Source organism: Lipotes vexillifer, unplaced genomic scaffold (genome assembly GCF_000442215.2).
Source record: "Lipotes vexillifer unplaced genomic scaffold, Lipotes_vexillifer_v1.1 scaffold218, whole genome shotgun sequence".
NCBI lineage: Eukaryota > Metazoa > Chordata > Mammalia > Artiodactyla > Lipotidae > Lipotes > Lipotes vexillifer.
The window spans coordinates 373,299-384,878 of record NW_006793696.1 but is presented as its reverse complement, the minus strand read 5'-3'; the positions used below and the strand labels follow the sequence as shown (position 1 = coordinate 384,878).

At 38.9% G+C, this 11,580-nt stretch overlaps 1 protein-coding gene across 3 annotated transcripts in view; it reads right to left on the bottom strand.

Annotated features, from left to right (window-relative positions):
• XIRP2 (xin actin binding repeat containing 2) overlaps nucleotides 1-11,580 on the bottom strand; it is a 297,042-nt gene that overhangs the window by 7,435 nt on the left and 278,027 nt on the right. For 2 of the 3 annotated variants that reach the window (XM_007466559.1, XM_007466560.1), the window contains one exon: nucleotides 1,744-11,101. The exons of the other annotated variant lie outside the window; for it this stretch is intronic. In XM_007466559.1, the coding sequence (XP_007466621.1) occupies nucleotides 1,744-11,101 (9,358 nt within the window). The remainder of the gene's footprint in view (nucleotides 1-1,743; nucleotides 11,102-11,580) is intronic. 3 annotated transcript variants of the gene reach the window in all.

Sequence of the window (11,580 nt, the reverse complement as noted above, 5' to 3'; positions counted from 1 at the left end):
CGGCATTCCATATATATAAAGGTTTACACCTAACTTGGTCCAAAGTGCTTGTTTTTAAACCATTCTGAAGAGATTTTTCCAAAATATATACATATCTTTTTCCGCTGATACTGTGTTTGTTTAGATATTTTCTTGATGGCTTAGTGTTGACTCTCTAACACCAATTCTTAACTTTCAGACGAGCCTCCTAAATACACTGAAATGTTCAGGGCCATTTGTCCTCAATCTAAACGGCTTAAGATTTTATGGCTCTGGGGATTCTTATATCTGCCTCTTATGATTTTCCTCCCTCTACCTACAGTCACATGCTGCTGCTCTCATGTGAATGCCAGCTCCTATGAATAATAGTAGTTATATTACTAACCAGTGTTTGTATAATGGTTCAAAACTGACACAGAACTTTCACCCGAGTATTGTTTTGATCTTCACAACAATCCTGTGAGAATAAGTAAGCTTTCATAGTAGTTATATACAAGAGCATATATGCTCAATGTTCTTTATATAAAAAAATACATACACTTTAATGCTTTGATGCTCAATTTGGGCTACTGAGAAATCCCCTTTATTTTGTTCTACTAGGAGACACACTTCTATATTTAATACCATTTTCCTTGTGTTTTTTGTTTGTAGTTATCTTAGAAACTGAGCATTTGAAATTAATTAGACAGCGTTGCTTAGTTATGCCAGAAGCAAGTACATTAAGAAATCATATTAACCTGATAAACTAGACACATATGTTGCAAATATGATAGAGGCAGAATTATTAGTTTCAGCAGTTTTTATTTTTAAACTTGCTATTTCAATCTGTCCAAAAGAATGCACTACATTAATTATGTCAAGTCTTTTTATTGTGAAGCCTCATTAATTGTAAAAAGCAGGAAAATATAAAGAAATGAGCTGTTCTCTGACGTTAAAAAATTTGTACTAAGTTCATATGCTTTAAATCTCCCTCCTTCCAAATATAATTATATTTTAAAATTATTGTCCATGTTCATCTGTGAATGAGGCCAACTGAGCTATAATTTGGGGTTTAAAAAAGGTGAAAAAAATCATTTATAGAAAAAAAAAAACAGTGGCAGTAGAGAAAGCTAATTCCATCCAACTCAGTAACAATAATTTATACACAAAAGGTCTAATTCCATACCTACACTTTTGTCAGAGATCCCAATCAATAAAAATCCTTAAAACACATATGAAGAGTGTAAATTGTTTCTCGGATTATTAACAGGCTGTGTTGAATTCAAGCGCAAACACCACTTACGTCTGACAGTTAAAAATCTGTCAGTAGTAGGTCAAGGAATATTATTTAATACTGTCTGTAACAAGTGGTTGAAATAATAACTTTTCATAAGAAATATTCATAATGTGCTAATGGTATACAATGATTAATAAATATATAGTTCCATATAATAGTTAATACTATCACAATAACAATTATTATTATACCTGCTGCTTTATCCAAAGCCTTATTTACATTGACAAACACAGGTCTCAACAATCTATATAGTAGTATTTGTTACTCTCACACAGTGCTGGTGAATCATATTAAATTCCTTTGTGAAGAGAAAGTAGTAAAAGCAAGCATTGTAAAGGGAAGGATATCAACAACCAGGGAAAGCTGTTAGTTTTAGGTTATGTTGTTTAGTACTTTCCAGGTACTCTTTTATCTGCAAATCGTCTTAGTTATGGAACAGGTGCCTTTAAATGGGTTAATCTTACTTCACTCTTTGCAAGCTCATTTACCACTTATAAATGCAGATTCCTCGTGGAAGGTGGTTTTCATCTCATTTGCAGAAGCATCTGAGGTTGCATGTCCCAGGTTTTTAAAAACTCTTTCACTCTCCTGCCACGTCTGTTGAAAATTCCTCCTGAGTTCTGTAGGTGAATCAGAAACATCTAAAATATGGCCAGCGATGACATCCTCATAGGTTGGTGGGGCGTGCTTGAAGTCAAAGCCGGATCTTCCAGCTTCTGAGCCTTGTGATGAAGAGACCATCATCTTCGACCCAACAGCTTGACTCTCAAGTGCATCCACACCTGAGAAAAGTTCACTTAGAGATCTTGTTTCAGAGCAGATGCTGGGCGGCTTAACAGGCATCGTTTCTTGCAGCTCTCTAGGATGACTGTGAGAAAAGCCGGTAAAGCTAGCGCTTTCTAAAGATGTTAATCCAAATTCCTCCTTACAAAACGTACGACTTTCTTGTTTTATATTATGGTTTGCTTCTCCATTTGCATAAACTCTTCTACTTGACTTTGCGTCAAAACCTAGGCCATCCTCAAATCCCCTGAACCATCTGTTTATTTCATTTTCATGGTCATTCATGACATTTTCAGCCATTTGAGCAGTCCGGTTGGCGGGTTCATATCTCTGCATGTGCTCTGATAGGTGAGGTTTTTCGACTTTGCGGATGATTTCGACTGCGTCAAAACTCACAGTATCTGGCACTATGCGCTTAGTGGAATTTACTCCATCTTTGTGAACGTAAGCCGCCCTTTCCCCTACTTTCCTTTCTTCCTCTTGAGCTTCCATGGATTCTCTGAAGGAACCACTATCAGCGTGATTTACACTTATAGGTATTGTGATTGTAGGTGGAGGGTCCCTACCACGAGCCTCTATCTTAATTTGACGACGAAGTGTTGCAGGAGATGTGATGATCTCAGTCCTCTTCTCTACAATGGGAACCGGGGTTATGGATGAACCTGGGATGGTCCCCCTCGATAACTTCGCAGTGGTGTCTTTGAGTTTGACAAGCTGTTCAGAGTGACTCTTGGGTGGAGACGGGGAGGTCTTTGCTCTGAGAATTCTAGGTGGCTGTGACACAGGTCTTGGTGATGGTTCAGCAAAACTGTCCTTTTCAGAGGACTGGGAAAGCTCATCCTTAGCAGAGGTTTCTGTTTGCCGTGCAGTAGACTCGATTGTTATGAAAGTTGGTGATGGCGGGCGTGTTTTTAAAGAGGGAGCAGAAGCCTTGGCATCAGCTAGTTTAATTTCCTGATGGGTTTTCACATGATGCTGAGCAGTTGCTTCTTGATGAGTTGCTACTTGGCGGTGCTCTGTTTTTTCTACAATTGTATTTTCTTTCCGCTCAGTGTCTTTATTATAGCTGACATCAGCATTAGACACTTTAGATAATGTTTCATTAACACCAGTAGCTTTATTTCTCTGCTTTCCTGCTTTAGAGGATATCCTGGCTGTTTGGATTATATTTTCACAGGACACAAGCATATCCTCTGCCTGAGTTTTAATGTGCATTATTTCTTCTTTGATTTTTTCTATGTTATTCTCCATAGCAATGCGAACTCCGTGTTCTCTTTTTTCTTCACTTAATAGCCATACTGGGATAATATTTAAGAGCATCTGAAAGGTTTTAAGGCCATTTTTATTGGGCTCTGCTTCAAACTCTTTTACCCTAGACAAAATCTGTTGTAGTTCTTCACGTTTTCTCAAGAATTCCAATATATTTACAGCACATTTTCCATCATCCTGCTGGGATTCTCTCACAGAGGAAAATAAAGATTTGTCCTGTGTAATCTCTTGCTTTGAATCTTTAGTGTTAGAAAAGACTTGTTTCTGTTGTATGCCCTTGACGCCAAGACATTTTTCTTCCTGCAGATTATTACATGGCTGGGGCAATTTTTTATGTTCACCTTGACTTTCAGAAGTCTGTATATATGTTTGGTGAAAATTCTGAGTCTGTGAATCAAGATGTGCATCAGTAACCTTTTGTTTGACTACCTTCTGGGCTGATTTATTCAAATGTTCTTGTTTTCTTTCAACTACTAGTTTTTCTTTCTTTGGACCAGTCATTGGTGGCCCCGGAATTGTTTCTTCACTTCCTGGAAGTTTCCCACTCTCAGATTCTCTAAATTCTTTTTGCTTCTCATGAAATATATTGAGCTTACTTTCATGGCTTTTCTCTGTGGATTCTGTAGGCAGTTTTACTGTTACTGTCTTCTCTTTCGTAGGTAACTGATAATATTTTTCAGCCACCAATTGCTTATTGCTACATTCAGTCCTTGCTTCTGTTTTCTCGGTTTCCTGGTACTGTTGTTTGGTAATGGTTTGAACATCAACTTCAGCTTGCTTTTCATGGCTTTCATAGCTGTGGGTTGTTTCATTTAACTTACGGTCTAGAGTTGGAAGCTTGATGGTTTTAACTTTGAAACTGGGGGAAACTGGTTTGCTTTGGGGCAAGTGCAACTGCTCCAGATACTTCTTCTGTTGTGTTTGCTGTGTCCTACATTCTTGGTGACTCTGTTTAATTTCACGAGCTGATTTAGATTGGATCATGTCCCTTGAGCTCTGCAAAACTTCCTTTTTCACGGTATCTTTGTCTTCTGAGGCTGTTGGAACATGTTGGAGCCTCTTGGCAGTGAATGTCACTGCTGGTGTTGTGGAAAGCTGGTTATCGGTACACACTCCTAGTACTTGAGAAAGACTTTGGGAGACTGGGTTGGTTTGGGCCACAGTGACCCCTGAATCCATTCCAGCTAGGGGGACCTCCTCCTTTGTTTTTTGTAACAGCACTTCCTTTTTCAACTCTGATATGTTTTGATTTTGGCTTTCTGTTTTGACTAGCTTGTAGCAAGGACTCTCCTGTTTTTTCTGTTTTTCAAGTTCTTCTCTTTGTTGTCTGTATTTTTCTTCAGCAATCATTAAAGGCGTCTTAAATTTTCTCATATAAGGTTTTGGACTTTGCTGTCCTGAACCTGCTGGAAATGAATGAGATTTTACGAGAGGTGCTATCAGTTTTTCCTTGGGTGGTGAAGTTTCTGGAACTGTCTGTGGGAGAGACCTTGTAGAGTCCATAGATAATTGTTTTCTCTTATCAAGACTTTTTCTAGATACGTTCTGCTTTGTCTCTATGTGTTCACTGCTACTTGCCATTATTACTCTTTTCTGATCCTTTGAGGGAGTAATTTTACATTCCATATTTGGCGGTGAATTTTCCAATTCAACTTTTGGGGAACTATGATTCTTCTTATCTTCTATCTGCTTGGGAAATTTGGGTTTGGGGAGTGTGGGAGGTGGCAAACGTCCTCCAGATTTTCCTGTTATGATTTTAGCCTGAGAGCTTGAGGCTTCTTCTTGGGAATATTGTATGAATGCTCCACTGTGCTTTTCTTGAACAGAAGAGGAAAGGAGATGTGCTGGTTTTAGAGATGGAGCTGGCGGAGGGGGAGGTGGTGGAAACATTGCTAGACATTCTCTTTCAAACTTCTCATCTTCTGGTGGTGGAGGAAGAGGGAGGCCTGGGAAATTCTCAAATTCAGCCTTTATCTTCTCTGTGGACAGTGAGGGAAGAAACACATTTTTTTCAGGCAACATCATGAAAGGAGGTGGAGGAGGAAGAGGAAATTCAATTTCAGCTGATGAATTGGAAGGTAGAGGAGGAGGTGGAGATGGAGGTGGAAGAGGGAACTCACTTTCTTTTGCATTATTTTCAGGGTTACAGTTGATTGGATTAAAGGACATTTCCATTGCCATTTTTAAGTCTTTGGAAGTATTTGTCTTCCTTAGAAAGTCCTGGCTTTTCAGATGAATATCAGTCTGCTTTTTGTCAGTTGCCTTAAATGTATTGTGGCTTTTTTGGGCGACTTTCACTTCTGTTACATTTGGCATGTCTTGATCCACAGGCAAAGTCTGCCACACTGGTTGAGGGGTCACGTTCTTTTTCTTTATATCTTTATTAGAATATTGCATTTCTTGCTTTAACAGAGTCTGCTTCTGAAAGTCCTCTGAAACTTCACATGTTTCTCCAGCCATCTTGTTGACTGGACCCTGGGTTAAACTGGGCTCAGAGCTTTGTGTATCTGTTGATGTTTTAGTGTTTTTGCCATCTTTAGGACTCTTGTCAGGGAAAGCCTCAATCTCCTGGTGGTCATTCCTCACTTCACAAGTTCCAGTCTGTTGCTTTCCAATTGTTTTGTCAATAGATTGGGTAAAGACAGCATCCTTCTGTTCTCTCACTGTCTCTGATTCCTTGGTTTCTAGATGTTCCCTAACTGACACAGTTGAAGTCAGTAGTCCACTCACATGTTCATCTCTAAGATGTTGCTCTGTTGTGTTATCAGTCCAGATACCCATTCTGTCTCCTGATTCCAACACATTTTTAATAGCTTTGTGGTGTGAATTAGATAGCCTTCTAAGGTTTTTCTCAAGAGCATCATTGTTTTGTTCACGATCTATGACAATCTTTACGGTGCCCTTGGGGGCTTTTGGAAGATTAACCTCAGTTCTTTCTTCTCTTAAATCCCCATGCCGAGATTTGCCTATAGTTTGATTAAGAATGTCTGTTCCCCCCTGCCAGCTGGCTGCCGGCTCAAATGGTCCTGGTCTTGGCTGAAGAACACTTTTTTTGTCGCTCTGTTCAGCCACCTGATGATTCTCGGTTTTCTGCTCTTCCTCAGATCCTACCATCACAGACTGCACATCTTCATTGATTACACTTCTTTTATTTACCTCTTTGAAAGCTCTTTGTGCTTCTTTTAGGTTCCTTAATGATGCTTCAAGGTCATCTCGGATAAGCTCCTTTTTCAGGATTTCCATCCTTGTGTTCGCAGTCTTTTCAAGGCATTCAGTAGCCTTCTCTGTATCCCCAGGGATGACATCAGGCTGTTTAGATTCTTTCCATTTTTGACTTGATTCCTTAAGTGACTTGAGTGTGGCCAGCATGTCACCTTTTATAATTTCTTCTGTTTTAGCCACTGTTTTCTGACTTATGGCCTGGCTCAGGGAATTTAGGGTTGACTTCAAATCGCCTTTTATGATTTCTTCTTTGGGTAACTTACAAGATGTACTCTGAGGCTCTGTCAGAAAAACCTTAACTGTATTATGCACATCTCCTGGGATGATGTCAGTTTCATTAACAGTACGTTCAACCTGAGATTGCCTTTTCTTTAATAACAGTTTTGTACCTTCTATATCGCCACCAATTACATCTTCCTCTTTTTCTTGTTTCCTAGCTGTTAGTGTTTCATTTGACCATGTCTGGAGCTGTCTGAGATAATCCAAAGCTCCAGTTTCTATGCATGTTGTAAAAAACTGAACATTTCCCCTCTCAGAGGCATCAATTTTAGCCCTTTCAGATATTTTATTGTTTGATATGGAAGATAGCAAATTATGAATGGTACGTTTTACATCACCCCCTATTACTTCTTCACGCTTAATTGTGTCACCAGCATTTTCATGAAGAAGACAATAGATAGTCATGTGAACATCTCCTCTTTCATCTTCCTGAATCAAAATGCCTTTCTTTACAGATGCTTCCTCGGAGAACAGGTTTTTTATTGCTTGTTGGACATCACCACTCACTATCTCTTCTTTCTCAGCATGAAATTCTGTTGATCTGTTTAATAATTGAGCTTTGGTCAAATTAACGTTTCCCTTCTCTTCTTCACTAACCAAAATCTCTCTTTTCTTACAGTCTCTTTTGGAAAGTAGCTTCACCATTATACTTCTGAGGTCAGCCCTGAGGATTTCTTCTTTCTGTATCTCAGGAGAGGCTTGATTCAGGAGCTTGTATTTTGCCATTCGAACATCCCCAACTTCGTCAGCTTCAATGATGATTCCAGGAGCCTCAATAACTTTTTGAGAGTAGAGTTCTTCTAAGGTTTCTTTAATGCTCTTGCCAATAACTTCCACCTTTTCTACCCTATTTTCAGTAAATTCATGAAGGGGTGTAGTTTCAAAGAGCCATGTAGTTGTCTTGACATCAGAAGGAGGGATTTCTTCCTTGGTGATTTTTGTGATGCTTTCATCTGCTTCCTTAATAGAATCTAAAGTTTGGTTTTCAAAAAGCCATACTGCCTGCTTCACATCACCTTTCTGCATATCTTCCTGGCTGACTGTTTTGATATTTTCATATCCTGACCCTTCTCCTCTCAGCTCATCTAGAGTGTGGGTCTCAAATAGCCAAGTAGATGTTTTAACATTGCCCTTTTGTATTTCATTGACACTTACTGTTCTTATATAAGTCTTCTCATCCAAATTTTCAGACTCAAAGAATTGTTTACTTGTCTTTACAACCCCACCTTGAATGTAGTCTACAGCGGGCACAATATCATGTGGTTCTTTTGCAATCTGGTCCAGTGGCTGGGTTTCAAATCTGTATCTGACAGAACTAACATCTCCCTTCTGAATGTCTTCTTGTGTGACAGATTTAATAACATACACAGTCTCTGAGTCATTAATGGAGTCTAATGGTTTCGTTTCAAAAAGCCACCTTGTCCCTCGTACATCTCCATGAATTACCTCTTCCTTTTTAACTGTTGTCACTTCATGATAAAACCCCTCTCCATCTTGAATTGCATAGAGTGGCTGGGTTTCAAAGAGCATTCTGTAGCTTTTTACATCACCCTTTATTGCTTCGTCAGTAATTGTTTTCTTGGTGCTAATATAGTCAGATTCTTCTTTAATCTCATCTAAAGAAAAAGTCTCAAAAATAAAGCACCCCTTTCTTACATCTCCCCCTTGTATGTCTGTCACTGTCTTAACTAATTTATCACCTTCTTGGCTTTCTTTTATCATATCAATTGGTTGGTTTTCAAAAAGCCACCTGCAATTTAAAACATTGCCTTTCTGAATATCTTCAGTCTTTAGGGTTTTGATCTTTTTCAAAACTTCCTCTGAACTGGAACTTATAGAATCTAAGGACTGACTTTCAAATTTATGCCGCAGGCTGGAGACATCCCCCGCTTGGATGTCCATCTCCACGGCCTTGATTTCCTTTCCTTCTCCTTTTATGCTGTCCAAATTTTCTGTCTCAAAAAGAAAGCATGCTGTACGAACATCCCCACCATGGATTTCCTCCTGTTTTACAGTTTGCAATTTGACTGTTGCTTCGGAGTCATCTTTTATGGAATCAAGTGACTGAGTTTCAAAGAGCCAAGTACAGGCTTTGACATCTCCCTTATGAATTTCTTCACTGCCAGTCATTAATGAAACTTTTTCATAAAGAGACTCCATTGGCTGGGTTTCAAAAAGCCATCTACAGGTTTTGACATCCCCTTTAATAATATCTGTAGCTTGTTCAGTTTTACTTTCTACTTCTTCCATATTACTAAAATATTTAATCGCCTCAAGAGGTTGGGTTTCAAACAGCCACTTAGCAGATTTCACGTTCCCAGTCTGTATTTCCTGAGCAGATATTCCTCTAATTATCTGAAATTTATGAATGCTTTCATCAAACTGGTCAATGGGCCTTGTTTCAAAAAGCCACCTACAGCTTCTTACATCCCCTCTTAGGATTTCTTCTTGCTGGACTGTCTTTACTTGATGATATTTTCCAAGGTGATCTTGAATGGCATACAATGGTGTTGTTTCAAAGAGTGATTTATTTAACTCCACAGCACCTCTTGTGACTCCTTCCACCTCTATTTTATCCGATGCCTCAAATTTAATTAAGTTGTTTGATTCAAAGATACGTGTGTAATTCCTTACATCTCCTCTGTCAACTTCTTCAAGTTTCACTGTTCGTATGTACTCTTTTTTATCTTCTCTAATCTCTTCCAGAGGTTGGGTTTCAAAAATCCATTTCTGGTGCCTAACATCCCCCTTTTCTTCTTCAGAAGTAGTAATTTTTTGAAGTTTTCCAACATCAGGGCTATCTTTTAAAGCCTTTATTGGAAGTGTTTCAAATAAATGCTTAGTAGCTTGTACATCACCCCCTATTATCTCTTCAGACCTTAGAGGGTCTGCGTCAGGAACTTCTTTTAGAATATCTAATGGCTGTGTTTCAAACATCCAGCACTTTCTAGAGACATCTGTACCTATTACTGTTTCCTTTTCAATGATGACCTCTTCTGACTCTTCTTTGATTTTCTCCAAAGGCTGAGTTTCAAATAACCACTTTGCCCTACTCACCCCACCTTTGACATTTTCTTCCATGGATATTCCTCTGATGACTTTAATTTCTGTTATATCCTTGTTAATTGTGTCTAAGGGCTGTGTTTCAAACATCCAACGTGCTCTTCTCACATCCCCCTTTTCAACATCTTCTCTGTGAACGGTTTTAATTTCTAGCATTTGACCTGAACCATCTCTAATAACATATAATGGTTGAGTTTCAAAACATTTTATACTTCTCTTAACATTTCCCTTAATTTCTTTGAGCTCAGACCTGAGTTGCAGTAGGTCCACCTCATCTACTGAGTGAAGGTGTCTAAGTTGATCCAGATGTTGAGTTTCAAACATGTATCTCACAGTCTTGACATCCCCCCCAGTTATGTCCTTTATGGCAGTTACTATTGATTCTTCTTGACTTTGATGCATTTTATGCATTGAGTCTAATGGCTTTGTTTCAAACATCCACCGCGCTGTGCAGACATCTCCTCTGGCTAGCTCAGGAATTTTCTCGGCATTTTCTTCAGTGCCAGAAGAATGATCCCCCAGAGTATCGATGGGTTGGGTTTCAAACATCCATGTTGTATATCTCACATCACCACCAGCAATGATTTCTCGATCAGCAATGCCCTTGGAGATGTTATCTTCATCTGGAGAGTCATTGTTAATGGAATCTAATGGCTGATTCTCAAAGATCCATCTCATGGACTGCACGTCCCCCTTCAGAATTTCATCCCACTCCAAGTGTTCTCTTTCCGAGTTCAGACCTTTTTGAGAACTGTCATTCGTATTTTCAAAAACATACCGGGCTTGTTGCACATCTGCTGAAACTGAGCTCCCCAGGTTCACTTGACGAGAAACAATCTCAGAAACCTCACTGATATAATCTTTTTCTAAGTTTTTTCTTAACTCAGGATGGATGTGTTTATATAAACGGTTTAATTCATACAAATTTCTTTGCTTGGAGTATAATTCTTTGGGGACTGGTGGTATTCTAGGAGGGCTGGGGAGTTCAGGGGACTGGGAAAATGCTGTCACATCTATTGGAGTTTGAAGTATGTCGGGTGGGGGAGGAGGAAATTCTTCTGCCTTTTCCGAAGAAGTGGCATTAACTTGTGCCAGAGTCGAGGAAGTGGCACTGTGGTCACTGTATCTTGTGGTTGATGTTTCCTTCCTCTGGCTGGTTGAAGTGGGAGAAGTGGAAGAGGTACCCACAATTGATGATGGCTTTAAAGTCTCTTCATATTCATTTTCAATCTTTAAGGGAGAGAAAATCAAATCTTATAAAGATGAGTGTAGTGGTGGAGACTTTTTAGGCACTGCCCTTCACCTGTCCACCTGCTATGACATCTGCACTGGGAACAATGGGTGGTATACTCCATTTAGAGACCTACTTAGGAGCAACAGTCAGTATTTGTCACTATCTTCCCTATAATCTATTTGCACTTTTTAGAGTTATATTCCCTATTCAATACATCAACGACTCAGTATTTTAACATTTACACGTAATCTTGATTATTTTTCCTCCTTTACGTAATGCGCTACGCAGAGTAATCTAGAGGGAAACAATAAAAGTCTTAAAGGACTTTTGAGGGTTGTTTTGTTTTCCCTGGAATTTTAAACAGAACAGAGTAAGTAGCTGACATTTTTAAATTGGCTTTATTACTTTAATGTTAGATATTAAACTTTAGTGCATACATAAGTTTTTCTTCCCTAATTTTCTCTAGTGAGAAAAG